At 38.3% G+C, this 19627-nt stretch overlaps 1 protein-coding gene and 1 pseudogene across 1 annotated transcript in view; both read left to right on the forward strand.

Annotated features, from left to right (window-relative positions):
- The window catches only part of BEND2 (BEN domain containing 2), a 54195-nt gene that overhangs the window by 23007 nt on the left and 11561 nt on the right, over positions 1 to 19627 (forward strand). Inside the window, 8 exon segments of the mRNA XM_087860082.1 lie at positions 857 to 982; positions 2310 to 2459; positions 6658 to 6762; positions 7958 to 8065; positions 11034 to 11174; positions 13235 to 13435; positions 15309 to 15430; positions 17281 to 17509. Coding sequence (XP_087716208.1) covers positions 857 to 982; positions 2310 to 2459; positions 6658 to 6762; positions 7958 to 8065; positions 11034 to 11174; positions 13235 to 13435; positions 15309 to 15430; positions 17281 to 17509 — 1182 coding nt within the window.
- Positions 15008 to 15158, forward strand: LOC123779675 (U2 spliceosomal RNA; annotated as a pseudogene).

Genomic DNA, 19627 nt, shown 5'->3' on the forward strand with positions numbered 1-19627 from the left:
TCGATTCCACAACCCTGAGATCATGACCCTGAGATCATGACGTGAGCCAGAACCAAGAGTCAGAGTCTTCACCAACTGAGCCTCCAGGTGCCCCTCATCTTGCACTTTTAGAACCACACCTGCCTCTCAGGCTGCCCTTTCCTTCCCCATTGTCCATTTCCCCCTGGCAAACACTGGTCTCTATAATTTTTTCCACTCCAAGAACGTTCTATAAAGGGATTCTTATGGTATGTATCCTTTGCTGCTTGTTTCGTTTTTTCAGTCAGCATAATTCCTTGAAGATTCATCCAGATTGCTGCATGTATCAGTACTTTCTCCCTTTTCTGTAGTTTCAATGTGCAATAGTTGTTTGCAACCATTTATTTACCCATTGGAGGACATAGTTGTTCCCCCCCCTTCCCCCCTTCCCGTTTTTGGTATTAGGAGTGAAGCTGCTGTGAACATCCATGTCCTGGTTTTTGTGTAAATATGTTTTTGTTTCTGTCATGAATGCCAAGAGTGCAGTTGTTGAATCTTATGGTAATAACTTGCTTAGTTTTATAAGCAACTGTCAAACCGCTTTCCAGAGAGACTATACCAGTTTTCATTCTCACCAGCATCCACATTTCTCTTCTTCCCATTGTTCTTTCTTCCTTCCTGATGTTCCAAATTTCCTTCTTTCATCATGTCCTTTCTGTTTGAAGATTTTCCTTTCATCTTTCTATACAGGTAAGTTTGCTGGGGACAGATTCTTTTAGATTTCCTTTGTTGCACAATGTCTTTCTTTCACTTTTTTCCTGACAGATAGTTTTGCCTCATGTAGAATTCATAGTTGAGTGTTCTTGTCTTTCAGCGGTTGAAAAATTCATACTTATAGAAAAGCCGGAACAATCAGAAACCAGCCAGGAAAACAGCTCCGAGACAATCTATTACCCAGCTCTATTGGGAAGTATCAATGGTCCAGGTACTGACTCTTCGTCTGTCTCACTCCCACCCAATTTTGGTGAGTTTGAAATGATACATATCACATGTAGCACTGTTTAATCTAGGTCCATCAATATCCTTAATACAAGCCAGTTACAGCTCTTTTTGAAACTTTTAATTTTGACATAATTTAAGATTCAGTGCAGTTGTAAGAATTAATACGGAGATCCCATTTTTGCTTTACGTATTTTCCCCAGTAATACCACCTTGGAGAACCATAGTTCAGTGTTACAACCCAGACATTGACATTGATACAATTCACAGGTGTTATTGAGATGCTTCCAGTTTTACTTGCATCTCTGTGTGTATGTGTGTGTACGTGTACATGTGCATATTTAGCAGTATGTAATTTTATCGTATGAGTGAATTCACACATCTACCGCCACAGTCAAGGTAGAGATCATTTCCATCACTCAAGGATCCCTCATTATTGCGTCTTTTTACAGCCACACCTACCTTCCCTGCCCCCAAGACCCATCCTCAACATGGAGCTATGTCTGATCTTTTCTCCGTTTCTATAATTTTGTCTCTTCAGATTGTTATATAATTGGAGTCATATATGATATAACCTTTGGGATTAGCTCCCCCCCCACTCAGCTTAATCGCCTGGAGACTCATCTAGTTTGTTGCATGTATCAATAGTTTATTACTATTATTGCTGAAATGTTTTGTCTAATCATTCACCTGCAAGGACATTGGATTTTTTTCAGTGTTTGGCTATTAGGAGTAAAGCAGCTATAAATATCCATGTACACATTTTTGGGTAAATGTAAGTTTTTATTTCTCACCTACTGATGGAGAGTTTCCCATCGTATAGATATGCAACAGTTTTTTTTTTTAAATATTCACACATTGAAAGACATCTGTTTTTTTTTCTTTTCAAGTTTGTAGGATGCCAGAAGTAAAGCTGACCTGCTGTGAACATTCATGTACTGATTTTTGTGTAAATACAAGTTTTCATTTCTCTGTCATGAATGCCAAGAGTGCGATTGCTAGGTCTTATGGTAATAACATGTTTCCTTTTATAAAAACTGCCACACAGTATTCCAGAGAGGCTGGACTATTCTGTATTCCCAGTAGCAATGTATGGGGGATCCAGTTTCTCCCCATCTATATTTCTGATCTTTCTATTATTATTTCTTCCTTACTGATGCCACAAGATTCATTCTTTCATACTGTCCTTTCTGTTTGATGATTTTCCTTTAGCTGTCTTTTAATAGTAATCTGCTAGGAACAATTTTTAAAAAAATTTTCCTTTGTCCAAGAATGTCTTTATTCGCCCCTTCTTTCCTGAAAGATAATCTCACTCAGTATAGAATTCACAGTTGAGAGTTCTTGTCTTTCAGCATTTGAAAAAGTTGCACTTGTAGAAATGCCAGAAAAAGCGGAAACCAGCCTGGAAAACAACTCTCAGACAGTGTATTACCAAACTTCATCAGGAAATGACAGTGGCCCAGCTCTTGCTTCTTCATCTCTCTCCATCCCACCCAATTTTGGTTAGTTTGAAATGATACTTACTTCAAGTAGCACTGGTTATTTATTTATTTATTTTTATAATAATGTTTTTATTATATTATGTTAGTCACCATACAGTACATCCCTGGTTTCTGATGTAAAGTTCGATGATTCATTAGTTGCGTATAACACCCAGTGCACCAAGCAATACGTGCCCTCCTTACTACCCATCACCAGCCTATCCCATTCCCCCACCCCCTCCCCTCTGAAGCCCTCAGTTTGTTTCTTTCTTTTTTTTTTTTTTTAATGATTTTTTATTATATTATGTTAGTCACCATACAGTACATCCCCGGTTTTCGATGTAAGGTTCGATGATTCATTAGTTGTGTATAACACCCAGTGCACCAAGCAATACGTGCCCTCCTTACTACCCATCACCGGTCTATCCCATTCCCCCACCCCCCTCCCCTCTGAAGTCCTCAGTTTGTTTCTCAGAGTCCATAGTCTCTCATGGTTCATTCCCCCTTCTGATTACCCCCCCTTTCTTTATCCCTTTCTTCTCCTACTGATCATTCTAGTTCTTATGTTCCATAGATGAGAGAAACTATATGATAATTGTCTTTCTCTGCTTGACTTATTTCACTGAGCATTATCTCCTCCAGTGCCGTCCGTGTTGCAGCAAATGTTGAGAAATCGTTCTTTTTGATAGCTGAGTAATATTCCATTGTATATATGGTAAATTGTGGAAGGAGCCGAGATGCCCCTCAACAGATGACTGGATTAAGAAGATGTGGTCCATATGTACAAGTAGCACTGTTTAATCTAGAAGTATCAACATCCTTCGTGTCAGCTAGTGATAGCTTTTTTTGTAAATTAAATTTTTGATATTGTGGTAAGTTAAGATACCCATGTAGTTGTAAGAAGTAACGCATTGTATTGATTTTTGTGCATGTGTTTAGTTCTATTTGATTTTATCACATGAGTTGGTTTGACGTCCCCCACCACAGTCAAGATAGAGAACATTTCCATCACCATGAGGATGCCTTATCTTGCCTTTTCGTAACCGCACCCATCTGAGCATAATCGCCTAGAGAGTTGTCTGACTTGTTGCGTGTATCAGCATTTCCTTCTTTTTTATTGCTTTGTACTCTTCCTTGGTGTGGGTGTTCACGGTTTGTGTATTGGTTGAGGAACGTCTGGACTTTTTTCCAGCTTTCAGTATTATAAGTAAAATTGTTATGACCGTTTATGTACAGGTTTTTATGTAAACATAAATTTTGATTTCTCTTAGGTAAATGCCCAAGAGTGCAAATGCTTGGCTGTATGATAATTATATGTTTACTTTTATAAGAAACTGCCCCCATGGTTTTCCAGAGAGGCGGTACAAGTACCATTTTACTTTCCCACCAGCAATGTATGAATGATCCAGTTTCTCTGCATCTAGACTTCTGCTGCTTTTGTTGTTCTTTCTTCCTTTTTAATGCTCCACAATTTGTTTTTTCATTATTCTTTTCTGATAGATTTTCATTTAACCATTCTCAAATGTAAGTCAGCTAGTTACAAAGACTTTTGGCTTTCCTTTATGTGAGAATGTCATGATTTCCTCCTCATTGATTTTTGTTTGTTTGTTTTTTAACAGTTTGGATATTCATTTCTTTTCAGCATCATTGAAGTATAATTGACAGATAAAGTTGTAATATATTTAGAGAGTGTACAGGATGATGACTTGATGTACATGTACGTAGTGAAATGATTCCTGCCGTTGGGTTCATTAACATAGCCACCATCTCACATATTTACCTTTTACATTTTGGTGGGGAGAATGCTGAAGTTCTACTCTCTAAGCAAATTTCAGTGACACGATACCGTATTATCAGCTGCAGTTACCACGCTGTACATTAGACCCTCCATCCTTACTTATCTTTTTTTTTTTAAAGATTTTATTTATTTATTCGACAGGATAGAGACAGCCAGCGAGAGAGGGAACACAAGCAGGGGGAGTGGGATAAGAAGAAGCAGGCTCATAGTGGAGAAGCCTGATGTGGGGCTCGATCCCACAACGCCGGGATCACGCCCTGAGCCGAAAGCAGACGCTTAACCGCTGTGCCACCCAGGCGCCCCCATCCTTACTTATCTTATAACTGAAAGTTGGTACCTTTTTACCAGCCTCTCCCCACTTCCCTCACCCCCCTGGCCCCTGGCAACTGCCATTCATTTATTCTACCTTCTGTTTTTATGAGTTTGACTTTTTTTCTTTTTAGATTCTACATGTAAGTGGTGCCATGCAGTATTTGTCTTTTACTGTCTGGCTTATTTCACTTAGCATAACGCCCTCCAAGTCTGTTTGCTAATGTTCTCACAAATCTGCTCCTATATTGAAGGAGTTTTGCCCAATCTAGACTTCATGGTTGAGATTTCTTGTCTTTCAGTATTTGAAAATATTTTATTTGTAGGAATGTTGGTAAAGGCTCAAACCAGCCCAGAAGAGAACCCTGAGACAAGTTATCCAGTTTTATTGCAAGACAGCAGTTATCAAGGCATTTCCTCATTATGTTGCGGCATTCCTCCCACTTTTGGTGAGTTTGAAATGATACATTAGACATGTAGCATATTTAATCTAGATTCAGCAATATCATTAGTATAAGATAGTGGTAGCTTCTTCTTTTCTTTAATTTTTAAAAACGATTTTATTTGTTATTTATTTTTAAGGTGTTATTTATTTGTTTGACAGAGAGAGAGGCAGCGAGAGAGGGAACACAAGTGGGCGCAGAGGGAGGGGGAGAAACAGGCTTCCCGCTGAGCAGGGAGCCTGATGTGGGGCTCGATCCCAGAATGCTGGGATCATGACCTGAGCCGAAGGCAGATGCTTAACGACTGAGCCACCCAGGCGCCCCTATTTACTTATTTATTTGAGAGAGAGAGAGCGAGAGTGAGTATAAGCGGGAGGAGAGGGGTAGAGGAAGAGGGAGAAGAAGATGCCCCGCTAAGCAGGGAGCCCAATGTGAGACTTGATCCCAGGACCCTGGGATCATGACCTGAGCCAAAGGGAGACACTTAACCAACTGAGCCACCCAGGTGCCCTGATAGTGATAGCTTTTTCTGATCAAAGTTTTTATTTTAAGAAAAATTTAGCTGCACGTGCAGTTGTAAAAAAGAATACAGAGAGATCCTTTGTTCCCATTCTCCTATTTTCCCCAATGGTAACATCTTGCAAAAAGAGTAGAAAACTATCACAACCAAGATATTGATATGATACTGTCCACAGCTACAATTGAGATGTCCCCAGTTTCACTTGTATTAATTTGTGTGTGTGTGTGTATTTAGTTCTATACAATTTTATCATATGTGTAAGTTCATGTACCCTCTGCCACAGCAAGCCTTGAAACAGTTCCCTCATCACCATTTTCCCTCATATTGTTCTTTTGTAACCACACCCACCTCCCTCCAGTGGACTTTTCTCCCCAGTTCCATGCCCTGCCCTGTCTCTAACCAGTGGCAGTCTGGAATCTGCTCTCCAGATCTATAATTTGTCCACTTAGCATTGTTATATAAATGGAATCGCATGGTGTTTGAGATTGGCTTCTTTCCCTTAGTGTAATGCTCTGGGGACTCGTTCATGTTGCTGCATGTATCAGTCATTTCTTCCTCTTTATTGCTGAGTACTATTTCAATGTATGGTTACACCAAGATTTATTTATCTGTTCACCTGTTAAAAACCTCCGGTTTCCTGTTTTTTAGTTGTTAAGGGTAGAGTTGCTATGAATACCTTATCGTTTTTAGTTTTGCTTTATTTTGTTCATTTCACTCTTGCACCCACGTTTTTATTTCTCTGGGATGAGTGCCCAAGAGTGCAATTTCTGGGTCTTTTGGTAATTGCATCCTTAGTTTTATAAGAAACTGACAAAACTGCTTTCTAGCGTAGTTTGTACCATTTTCCATTCCTGCCAACAATGTATGAGTGATCCAGTTTCTCCGCATCTATATTTCTGCTCTTTCCATTGTTTTTCTCCTTGATGCTCCAGAGTTCTTTCCTTTATAATGCTTTCTGTAAGATTTTCCTTTAGCCATTTTTTAAGCATAAATCAGTGACAAATACTTTTGGTTTTCCTTTGTCCGTAAATATCTTTATTTTTCTTCAATACAGAAGAATAGTTTCATTGGATATAGAATATGAGGTTGGTAGTCTTTTCTTACAGCATTTAAAAACTGTTGTCCTTATAGAAGTGTTGGTTAAAGCAGAAACCGGCCTGGAAAATAGCACTCAGATGACAAATTACCAACCTCTGCTGGAAAATGACAGTGGTCAAGAAACTTCAGCATATTTCTTCATCCCTTCCACTTTGGGTGAGTTGAAATGATACATATTACAAGTAGCACTGTGTGATCTAGGTTCATTAATGACCTAGTGGTGGATTTTCCTAATTAAAAATTAATTAAAATTAATTAGGTAAAACTTAGAAGTTTTGTATTGAGAAAGTTTTAGCTGCTCATGTAATTGTAAGAGAGATCTGTGTACATTTCACCCAGTTTCCCCTATGATAGCATCTGGCAGAACTATACTATCACAACCAGTGTATAGACATTGATACAATACTTGGATTTTATTGAGATGTTCTCAATTTTATTTGTATTTGTGCACGGGTCTGTGTTTGTGTGTGTGTGTGTGGATTCAGTTTTATATTATGTAATTGCATGACATGGGTAGGGTTCCATACCCTCCATCCCCTGTTGCCCTTTAAACCCATATCCGCTTTTCTCTTCCTGCTCTCCTACCCCTGCTCTGCCCTGCCCCTGCCCTTTGCAGCCACGGATCTGTTCTTCTTTAGAATTTGGTCATTTCAAGAGCTTTCTGTAAATAGACTCACGTGGTATGTAATCTTTCAGGACGGCCTTTTCTCACTCAGCATGATCCCCTGCAGCCTCATCTAAGTCGCCGTACACATCAGTAGTTCTTCCTTTTTTATTGCTGACTACTATTCCACAATCTGGGTGTACCGTGGTTTCTTTATCTGCTTACTGGTTGAAGGATGCCTGGGTTGTTTCCAGTTTTGGGCTATTAGAAGTAAAGCTGCCATGTACACTCGTGTAGAGGTTGCTGTGTGAACATCAATTTTCATTTTTCTGAGATAAAGCCCAAGACCACAGTTGCTGGGTCCTATGGTCATGGTAAGTTGAGTTTTGTAAAATACTGCCAAACTGCTTTCCAGTGTAGCTGTACCGTTTCTATTCCCACCAGCAATTTATGAGTGATCTAGGTTTTTCTGTGTACATGATTCTGCTCTATTGTTCTTTCTTCCTTCTTTATGCTCCAAGACTCCTTCCTTCATTATATCCTTTTGGTCAGAAGGTTTCCCTTTAGCCACGTTTTAAGGATAAGTCAGCCAGCAAATTTTTTTTTTTAGTTTTCCTTTGTCTGACGATGTCTTTATTTCTGCTTCATTCTTAAAAGATAGTTTCGCCTGATAGAAAAATCACTATTGAGATTTCTTGTCATGCACCACTTGAAAGTGTTTTACTTATCAAAATGTTGTTCACACAGAATCCAGCACAGAAATGAGTTCGGAGACAATGAGTTCTTCAACTTTAATGAAAAATGACAATGGCCAAGATATTGATTCGGAATCTTTTTTTCTTGCTCCTGGTTTTGGTGAGTTTGAAATGATACATATTATAAGTAGCACTTTCTAATTTAGGTTCATCAACATTTTTAATATGAATTCTTAGTGATAGCTTTTTCAAAATTAAATTTTTCATTTGGAGATATTTCAGAATGACATGTAGGTGCATGAAGTAATACAGAGAGATCTTGTGTACCCTTAACCAAATTTCTCCCAAGGCTAATGTTTTGCAAAAATAGAGTAAACTATCACAACTAAGATTTTGACATCAATATAATCTACACATCTATTCACATGTCCCCAGCTTGACTTGTATTCATTTGTGTGTGTGTGTGTTTAGTTCTCTGCACTTTTGTGACATGTTTGCGTTCAGCTATTCGCCACTACAGTCATGATGCAGAACTGTCCCACTACTTCCAGGAACCCTCTTGTTGTCTGTTTATAACCATGTCATATGTCGTTCCTTCCCTGGCTTCATCTCTAACCCATTCAAGAGCTAATGTGTTCTCTCCTTTATAATTTTATACTGTTTTATGGAAGAGTATATGAGAAATTGGTGTTAATTTTTTAAATGTTTGGTAAAAATCTCTAGTAAAATCACCTGGGCCTACAGATTCCTTTTCCGAAGGCTTTTAATTGCAAATTTAATGTCTTCCGTGGTTATAGGACTATTTAGATATCTATGTCATCTTGGTTGAGTTTTGGTCTATGTAATTTTGGAGGAATTTATTGAACTCTTCCAAGTTATCAAATTTATGAATGTAAAGTGGTTTGTTGTATTCCCTATTATCCTTTTGATGGCTCTTGGGTAACCTGTTTCATTCCTGATGTTGATGATTTGTGTCATTTCTTTTTCTTTTTGTAATTCTTTTTAGAGGTTTATTAGCTTTATTAATCTTTCTGAGGCACCAGCTTTTTGTTTTATTAATTTCCTATTGTTTTCATATTTTCAGTTTCATTGATTTCTGCTCTTTATTATTTCATTCTTTTTGTTTTATTTGGGGTTTATTTTACTCTTCTTTTCTTAGTTTTTGGTGTAGGAACTTAGATCATAGATTTAGAACTGTCTTCTTTTCTAATATAAGCATTTAGCGCTGTAAATTTCACTTTCAGTACGGCCTTAGTTATATTTTGATGTGTTGTATTTTCATTAAGTCCTATGTATTTTATTATTTCTTTGGAAACTTTCTCTTGTCTTTCTATTATTGACTTCTAATTTGATTCTATTATGGTCAGAAAATATACTCTATATCATTTCTTTTCTTTTAAATTTGTTGGTACTTTTTTCCTCTGGCCTAGGATGTGGTTTGTCTTGGTGAGTGATCCACAGGCATTTGAACTTTGCACATAGTACCTGGCATGGAGGAAACTTTCGTTCCACAGGCACTTGAAAAAAATATGTATTCTGGTTTTGTTGGGTGGAATGTTCTATAATGAGAATCCTGTTGGTTGATTGTGTTGGTCAGATCTTCTGCATCCTTGCTGATTTTTGGTCTGATTGTTCCACCGGTTGCTGAGAGAGCGGGTATTGTGAGGTCTTCAACTTTAATTGTGGATTTGATTATTTCTCCTTTCAGCACTTTCAGTTTTTGCTTCATGTATTTTGAGAATTTGTTGTTTGGTATGTTGAAAATCATTGTCTTCCTTGGGGTTGATCTTTTCATCTTTATTTGTTTGTAGTTAATGTCTTTGCTCTGAAGTCTACTCTATCCGATGTCAACACAGCTACTCTGCTTTTTTTTTTTTTGGACTAATGTTTGCATGGTATATGCTTTTCCATCCTTTTACTTTCAATCTACCTATGTAATTGAATTGGTAGAGTTTCTTGTAAACACCACAGAGCTGATCTTTTTTTAGCCACTTTATCACTTGCTGCCATTTAATTGATGTGGTGAGGTTAGGTACATTTAAGATAATTATTGATATCATAGACCTAGGTCTACCATTTTATTATATTTCTTTTTGTTTCCTATTTTTCTCATTATTTTTTTAAAGTTAATTTTATTTATTTTTTTAAGTAATCTGTATACCTGATGTGGGGTTTCAACTCATGACCACGAGATCAAGAGCTGCGTGCTCCACTGACTGCGCTGGCCAGGCGCCTCCTCATTCTTTTTTTGTTTATCGTTTTTCGCCTTCCTGTGGGTTAGCTGAACATTTTCTTGTGTTCCATCTTTATTTGTGTTTTTGAATATATTGCTTTGTATAGTTTTCCTAGTGGCCGCTTTGAATGTTATTATATACGTATGTGACTTATCACAGTCTACTGGTATCAGCATTTTACCACTTGGAATGAAGTGTTGACACTTTAATTCCACTTAGTTTCCTTTGCCCTCCCTACTTTCAACTTATTGTCTTGGATGTCAGATGGTATTTTCATTTTTGTTTCAGTCATCACTGTATGATTTGTAAAACTCATGATTGTATTATATTCATCCATATTTCTGCCTCTTCTGTTCTTTATTTCTTTTTATTATCGAATAGTATTCTATGGTATTGGATTTACCATGGTTTGTTTAACCATTCACCTGTTGAAGGACATCTGGATTGTTCACGGTTTTGGCCATTATGAACAAAGCTAAGAACACTCATGTGCAGGCTTTTGTGTCGTATCATGAACTTTTATTTCTCTGGGATAAATGCCCAGGAGTGAAATTGCTGTGTCATGTGATAATTGAAGATTTAGTTTTATAAGAAACTGCCAAACTCTTTTCCAGTGTAGCTGTTCCATTTTATATTGAATGAATGATCAAGTTTCTCTTCATGCATACTTCTGCTCTTTCTGTTGTTCTCTTTTCCTTCCTGATGTTCCAAGATGATTTTTATCATCATAACCTTTCTGTTTGATGATCTTCCTTTAGCCACTCTGTAAGAGTAGGTCTGCTAGTGACAAACACTTCTAGTTTTCTTTGTCTGAGAATGTGTTTATTTGCCCTTCACACCTGGAGGATAGTTTGCTGGATAGTGATTTCACAGTTGAGACTCCTTGTTTTTCAGCACTTTTACCTATAGAAATATTGGTAAAAGCAGAAAACAGCGTGGAAAACGTCCCTGAAATAATGAATTACCCAGCTGTATTGGAAAAGGACAATAGCCAAGATTCTATCTCGTCATCTTTCTGTGTCCCTTCCAGTTTTGGTGAGTGCAAAATGACACCTATTACAAGTAGTGCCATTTTAACCTATATTCTTCAACATTCTTGATACGGGCTAATGGAAGCTTTTTGTTTCCTATTTTAAGGGTTGGTTTTAGGTTATATTAATCATAATGGCTAACATTTATTGAGTATTATGTACAAGGCACTGTGCTAATCAACTGACATGTCTCTTCTCTATTAATATTCAAATGACTCCATATGTAGGTATTTTTATTACCCCCACTCTCAAAGTCACAGAGCTGCTGAGTGGCAGTTCTGGAACTCTCGGTCTTCTCTGACTTAAAAGCTCATGTGTCTTCACAGCCTCCTGTATTGCCTGCCAAGCCACAGTGGCAGAGGGGAGGGGACCCTAAGTTCCATGGTTTCTAATGGCAAGCCTTCCTAATATTTTATAGTTCCTTTGTGTCTCTACTTCTAGGTAGCTAATCTCTTATTAATATTCTAGCACAGGGCTCAGCAAACTTTTTCTGTAAAGGGCTAGATAGTAACTATTTTAGGCTCTGTGGGCCATCTGGTGTCTGTCACAACTACTCAGCTCTGCTGCTGTCGCATGAAAGCAGCCACAGATGTAGGTAGATGAATGGGCGTGGCTGTGCGCCAGTGTAACTCGCTTTACACAGACTGGTGTTGGGATTGACCTGGGGACTGTAGTTTGCTGACTTCTGTCCTAGAGGAGATGCTTTTCTTTTAAATCGTTTTGTTAGCCAAACTAGAGAAAAACTTCAAAAATTGTGCTCTTTGTTACTAAATGGGCACTAAGATATGCTGTTGTTAGAAGTATATGCTGGTGAAAACTTTCTGAAGGGTAATTTGTATAAAAATCCGTAAAAGTATTTATGCTGTTTGACTCAGTAATCCCACTAATATTTGATGATTTAATTAATAAAAAAGATTTGTATTTAAATTTTGGTACAGGAATGCTCTTTACAGAATCATGAAAAATTGAAAACAGCCAAATAAACAACCATAGGGAATTAGTTAAGTAACTCCTGGTATATCCACAGTGTATGAAACAGTAAAGCATAATGGTTAAGAGCATGGGCTCCTGAGTCAGACTGTCTGGATTCAAATTCCAGCTCTGTGTCTTATTACCCATGTGATCTTCAGCCACTTCTCTAACCTAAGTATTACTTTCTTCCTCTGTGAAATGACAAAAATGGTACCTGTTTTATAGAATTGTGAGGCTCAAATGGAATAATTCGTTGAAAGCTCTTAACACAATTCTCAGAACCTAAGTGCAACATAAATGTCACCTGTCAGAAAAATCATGAAAATAGTAATGCTGACTTAAAAAAAAAAACTAAAGAAAATGGACAAATGCTTGAAATAGAATGGTAACTGAAAAAGCAGGATTCAGACTATATATAAAGAATGGTTTCAATTTTGTGTTTTAAAAAAAAGAACTAGCAAAAAGAGTAGAAAGCATTAGCAGATTAACGGTTCAGAGCACTTGGCTTATAAACAGATTTAAAAACTGGTTCTGTGTCCTTGCTCAAATGCTTTACCTTCTGTGGGCGTCAGTTTCCTCTTCGAGGTGGGAATAAGTTGTTAGGATGATGAAACCAAGCTTACAGTGCAAAATATTGAGCATAGCGCCTGATATATAGTAGTTACTCAATAAATGCTAGCTATTTCAAAATTTTCTTAATCATGCCCACCCATACTTTCCAGATTATCTTCAAGGAACATATACTCACTCAGTAATATAGCTCTGAGTATACTTTTACATTGTAAAAGGGAGCAGTGGAATTTCAGAGCAGCATGTTTGCATTTGCATCTTTGGCCTAAGAATTGAATTTATTCAAGACAATGAAACGATTAGGTCAAGTACAGAAAATTCAAGACTAGCAAAGGTGAAAAATGCCAACAGTTATGCAGATGGCATCAGAGTGACCCATTTATGGAAGAGAAAAGTACAGGAAAAAAATTCATCCAAGTAGAAATTAGTGAATTAGAAATCAATTAGTTTAATTTTCCTGGGCACATTCATGGTAGCCTTGCCTAAGAAAACAAAGATTTTACTTTTTCCCTGTGTTGAAAGGTTATCTTGGTGATCCCAAAAGGAATGTCAAGGTGCTTAATATTAATTTGGTGGCTGCCAAAAAGAAGACCCATCCTAGGCATGCAGCCCGCTACTTGGTTCATATTTTGTTCTCCAAGGAAGTTCTGATGCACAGCTGGGTCGGTGTCAATTCCCAAGGCCGCCAACCTCTGGATCCAAACAAAATGGCGGCAATAAGAGGTATGTAAAGTCATTATGAAATCTTGTTTTATCATCATTTGGTCATCTGATGAATGTTATTGGTAGTTTAAGAGATAATGATGAAGTCTGTGTAAATCTTAGAACTGTTTTTCTCCCGTCTGACCCCAGTTTTACAATTTAACATTCGTAATGGGTAACAACTTTTAAAGAATGCAACTTGTCAATAGACTAATGGAATAAGACAAGCTTTATTGATTATAGTTGCTTATGGCTAGAACTAAGTCAATTTTTCAGTGCTGAAGCTTGGCACTGAAAAATAAAAAGCCAAAAAAAAATTAGAAGAGTAAAACACACTTCGGTGCTAGTAACTGGCAACACAGAAATAGAATGTCACGATCTTTTTTCATAATAATATTTTTATTATATTATGTTATTCACCATACAGCACATCCCTGGTTTTTGATGTAAAGTTTGATTACATATTAAGAAAAATAATGGTATCATCCATGTGAATACTTCAAGTATTTAACAATATTCAAAACCCGTTTCTCATTAAAAATAATCATTAACTGGGAAATCAATTGATGTTTCAGTAACATGATATAATATTACATGTCTCTATTTAAAAGCTAATTTTAGGGATGCCTGAGTGGCTCAGTCAGTTGAGGGTCTGACTCTTGATTTTTGCTCAGGTCATGATCTTGGGGTTGTGAAATTGAGCCCTGCATCAGGGTCTGTGCGGGGCATGGAGCCTGCTGGTCTCTCTCTCTTTCTCTCTCTCTCCCTCTCCCTCTCTCAAAAAAAAAATCTAATTTCATAATGGGGAGAAAGGAGGCATTTATACCAAAGTGATGAGTAAGATGAGGATACTCATTGTTAAAATTTCTATTTAAAATTGTATTGGATGGGATAGACCGGTGATGGGTATTAAGGAGGGCACGTATTGCATGGTGCACTGGGTGTTATACGCAAGTAATGAATCATGGAACTTTACATCAAAAACTAGGGATGTACTGTTTGGTGACTAACGTAATATAATAAAAAATTACTATTAAAAAAACAAAACAAAACTAAACTAAAAATAAATTAAAAAAAAAAGAAATAGAATGTCACGATTAATTCATTTAAGCCTCCTGCCTTCCTGCCTTCCAGTGATTTGGATGAAGGTTGTAGAACTCATGGGCACTGAGACCATAGCAATGAATAAGTATTTCTGCCCTCAAGGGGTTCATAGTCTAGAAAGGGACTGATGAGGGAAACAGATGAATCCCAATCCGGGGCGGGAATATTGTAGAAGCTCAGAGAGCAGAGCAACCACTTTAGGGGCATTAGGGGAGGTTTACTGAGGACAAAACATTTGAGCTAGATTTGGAATCCTTAGCTAGATAAGTAGGAAGGGTATTCTAGGCAGAGGGAAGAGCTTCTGGGGAAGAGAGACATGTAGTGTGCACAAATAAATACACCACATCTAAGAATATTGGCAATAACACCATTTTCTGCTTACAGGGTTTCTTTTTAGTTTTAATTTATCCATAGGGTTATTCAATGGCATTATCACCCAGAAATAGTTGACTTTCTGTTACACACTTTTTTAAAAAGCACCAAAACCTCATTGCTTCTCAGCCTTTTGGCTAAGATTTAAGTGTAGTATCTGTTCTTACCAGTTTAATAAAAACACCAAAACCTCATTAGTGTCTCCCTACGTCAGTGTTTTATAGGGGAATCGCACATTAGAAGTGAGATATTCAGCAAAGCATCCTCTTTGGGTGGAATTTTTAAACTCTCAGAAAGAGAGAAAAGAGCAATTCAAAATAGAAGACGTCAGTATTTTCAATAAAAAAATGTCTTGTCAGTTCTTTGGGTTTTGTTTTCTTCTTAAAAAATTTTCATGAACGCTTTCTGCTATTTGCAGAATATCTGGCAGCAAATTTTCCCCAGCATGATTTGCGTGAACGTGGAAAAGACTGGAAAACCTGTGTTGCCGATATCAATTCTCTGATCTACTGTTTATGTGCTGAAGCCGACACAACACCGGTAAGTTATTTTTTATTTAAATGTGGTCACTGCTGTAGAAGCGCATACTGTATATGATTCCAGGATGGAGAGCATGACACACAGGATCTTTAGGTTGTGTGCTCAAAATCTTGTTTATTTAATTTAGGGGCAGTGTATGGTCTCTACGTGTTTATTTCACTCTTTGACATTTATGTTCCGTACAAATATCCCAAAGAGAAAATAAATCAAATGGAGTGTTACAGTCAGTATATTTGAAGCCATGGAGTATACCAGGAAAAAGTTTTCAGCTCCAGAGATGTTCGGCAAATCTTTTTCAGTATCTGGCTGAGAACCGCAGAGAAGAGCGGACTGTGGTATGGGAGCGAAGGGAGGTGCTTCAGTCTTTGTTCACTTTCAGTGATGGCAGAACCTGGTGGATATCACACTGGCCGTGAGGTTCGGCTACCACAGATATCTTACAGTTTCTATAGTTACATGGTAAACAGGAATCTGGCTTTTCTCGCATCCGTTCTATCTTGAAAGTGCCTTAGAGATTTTTTTTCTTTAACACGAATGGGCCAGCAGGGGAGAGTGTCATGTCTATTGCCTTCTCCTGTTGACGCATTTAACTTAACAATTTCTCATTTCTACCCACCTCTCTAAGAACCCCATGTTATTCTCACCATGTCTACTCAGTCCTGCGTCTCTAGAGTAAGTGTATGGAAACTATTTGCCAAGAATATTTGTAGCTGAGCTTATGTTTTCCTGGTGAACGGCTTGATTTCAGTGATAGCTCAAGCACCATCTGTCTGAAACCAAATCTGCTTATTTTTCACATTCCCTTTTATATCCTACAAAAATTGCACCCTAAACATTTGAATGTAAAATTATGATACTGCCTGGAAAATGGTGATTTGCATATTTGCTTCGGTGTCAGAAGTAGCATCTGCCAAATGCCTGCTGTGTACTTGACTAGGAGAGGGATGGGTCCTCGCCACTCAAAGTGGGTCCGCGGACCAGCAACAGCAGCAGCACTGCAGGAAAGCTCGAGCTCTACACTAGACTAACTGAGGCAGAATTTGCATTTTAGCAAGAGCCCCAGGTGATTCGTGTGCATGTAGCCGTTTGAGAAGCCCTGACCTAGAGCAGTGGTTGTCAACCCTGGGTACATATTAGAATCATGGGGGACAATTTTAAAGAAAGTCTTTAATGCCTGAACTCTCCCAATCCTTCCACCAGAGATTCTGGTTAAATATGCCAAGAAGGGGCGCCTGGGTGGCGCAGTCGTTAAAGCGTCTGCCTTCGGCTCAGGGCGTGATCCTGGCGATCCGGGATCGAGTCCCACATCAGGCTCTTCCGCTGTGAGCCTGCTTCTTCCTCTCCCACTCCCCCTGCTGTGTTCCCTCTCTCGCTGGCTGTCTGTCACATAAATAAATAAAATCTTTAAAAAAAAAAAATATGCCAAGAAAGTGGGTCTCAAGCACAGCTTAAAAAAAAAAAAAAGATCTTCAGGGTCTTTAGAGATCCCTAGAGTCTCTAGCCCCTAGGGAAAGAGAAAACAAACAAGAACATTAAAAAAAAAAAAAAAAGCCCCCAAGTTGTCTTCTCAGAAGAGACTCATTTATTCATTTATTCATTAAATGTTCCCTAAGCACTTATTTTGTGCCAGCAGTTATCATTAGCTAAAGCTACCAAGGCCTCCAAGAAGCAGCCCGTCATGGCAGCTTGAGGAATAAGCCACATGTCTACTTCTATCGTGGTGCACAATATTCGTGAGCTTTTGTTGACCTTATTAGACACAGTTGCTTCCCTACCAACCTGGGGGGCCCTGGTAAATGATGGAGCATGTCCATATTTTCTCACAAGGGGATTTTGTTGTGTTTCAGCAGAAAACTGGTGGCGGCAATAAAGGCCCTGCCAGTCTTGGCATACTGGCGTCTGCAGATCTGAATGATAAAAGGGGTGATGAAGCCGGTGAAAGCCGTTCCTGGTTATCTCGGCGAACAGCTGCCTCAGAAACAAGAGAATATGGGAATTCTCAGTGGAACAGCAGTGTTTGCCCTCAAGGAATTAAAGAACCTTCTATTGAGGATTCAGTGGTATCTTATGAAGCGCTGGGTGAGTTACTAAAATAAGTTTTCTTGATGATAAATGTTGAATCTGGGTGATGCATTTATGGGGCTCATTGTACTGTTCTACTTTCATGTTTGTTTGAAATTTTTCATAATGAGAAATCTAAACAACTTAATCTCTCATATTAACAAGTTAATGAAATATAGATACCTAGTTCTGGGACTGATAGTTTTTTTTTTAATTTATTTATTTGAGAGAGAGAGAGAGCACGCACATACAAGGGTGAGAGGGAGAGACAGCCTTAAGCAGACTCCATGCTGAGAGTGGAGCCTGATGCGGGGCTTGATCTCATGACCCTGAGATCACAACCTAGCCGAAACCAAGAGTCAGACAACTGACTGCACCACCCAGGCACCCCTGAGACTGACAGTGTTTAACATTAAGCTAACAACCAGAAGCAATTCAGGGGTCTTGCTCTTTCTGTGCCTGACAGATGGCAGGTGCTCCTTAAAGAGTTTTTGTATGAATTAGTGAATCCCATTCCTCAGAACATTTTGCCCCCGCTGCTAGCTGTCTGCTGGAGGCACATCCCACTTAGTTAGTATCAAGTGGCAGTGGGTTCTGTAGGTATCACCTGCCACTCATGCCTCCTCCTCAGTGTGCTGGGGTTGTGTGGCACCTGAGGTGACAAAACTACTTTCTGTCTCTCCCCTGGCCTACTATCAACCCTAAGTAGAATATTATCTGTGAACCTGTTCAAATGAAATTATTTAAGTGATGCATCTTTATATTTTTTCCGTTATAAAAGTAATATAACTACTATATTTGTCCACGTTGTATGCCATAGTAACTAACTCTGGCCCAAGTAAAACATAATAAAAATCAGTGGACGAATAGCTCCTAGATTTAAAGAAGCAAAGAACAAACCGAGCTGCAGGCAGGAGCCAAACCGCCACCCCTGATTGTGGCATCTGGTGTCCATTGAGGTCTGTGGGGCTCTGCATCTTCCACCATCTCTAGATTCTAGTTTCCTCTCATCACTGTTCAGATTCCTAGGAGAAAGAATCTGATTTGGAGCGCTTAGGTCCCAGGTCTAAAACCAGGAGACGGGGCCAACTAAGTGAATTGTAAGCCAGGAAGCTGCCCAGTTTGTGTATAGTCTGTTACACCATTTTATTTTGAAAAAGTAGAAAATATTCAGCAGGGAACAAAAGCTCCCACAATCAAGATACCATAAAAAAACTTTTGTGGACATTTTAATTTTCTTCTAGTTTTTTTCTTACCTTTTAAAACATTATGATCTCTATATATTCACTCTTCTTTTTAAACATGATATGTGTATGTTTTTCCTCAAGAATCTCCATTGTTTATGATCATTGCTTTTAACAGTTATATAATATTCCATTGAGTAAGTATACCCTGATTTATTTAACTACCTTCCTCTTTTTTTTTTTTTGAGGAATCTTTTGGGGAGGGGATTATCAGTCATACAAATCATGCTGCCAAAAATTTCATTTTTATAACTTTGTACATATTTTGGATTCTTTTCTTTTTTTAAAGATTTATTTATTTATCTATTTATTTGAGAGAGAGAGAGTATGAGTGAGCAGGGAAAGGGGTAGAGGGAGAGGGAGAGAGAGAATCTCCAGCAGACGCCCCGCTGAACACAGAGCCTGACTTTTAATTAAAATGTTTAGGGATGAATTTATCAAAAAAAGTGCTGGATGTGCTTTCTGAAAACTATAAAATATTGTTGAAATAAATAAGGAGACCTAAATACATAGATATCCCATGTTCATGAACTAGAAGACTCAGTATTATTTTTTAAAATATTTTATTCTATTTATTTGAGAGAGAGAGAGGGAGGGAGGGAGAGAGAACATGCCAACGAGGGAAGAGCAGAGGGAGAGGGACAAACAGACTCCACACTGAGCATGGAGCTGGATAGGAGGCTCAATCCCAAGACCCTGAGATGATGACCTGAGCTGAAATCAAGAGTTGGGCGCTTAATCAACTGAGCCACCCAGGCACCTCTTGGATTCTTAAGTTAGGTTCTCAGAATTCAAATTACCAGGTTCAAGAGTATTAACCTTTTTTTCTGACACTGATAAATATTGCTAGGTTCATCTTCCGAGTGAAGTCTTTGGACCCACTAAGTGAACT

Source organism: Ursus americanus, chromosome X (assembly GCF_024610735.1).
Source record: "Ursus americanus isolate L20-20 chromosome X, mUrsAme1.1.p, whole genome shotgun sequence".
In the NCBI taxonomy this organism is placed as follows: Eukaryota; Metazoa; Chordata; class Mammalia; order Carnivora; family Ursidae; genus Ursus; species Ursus americanus.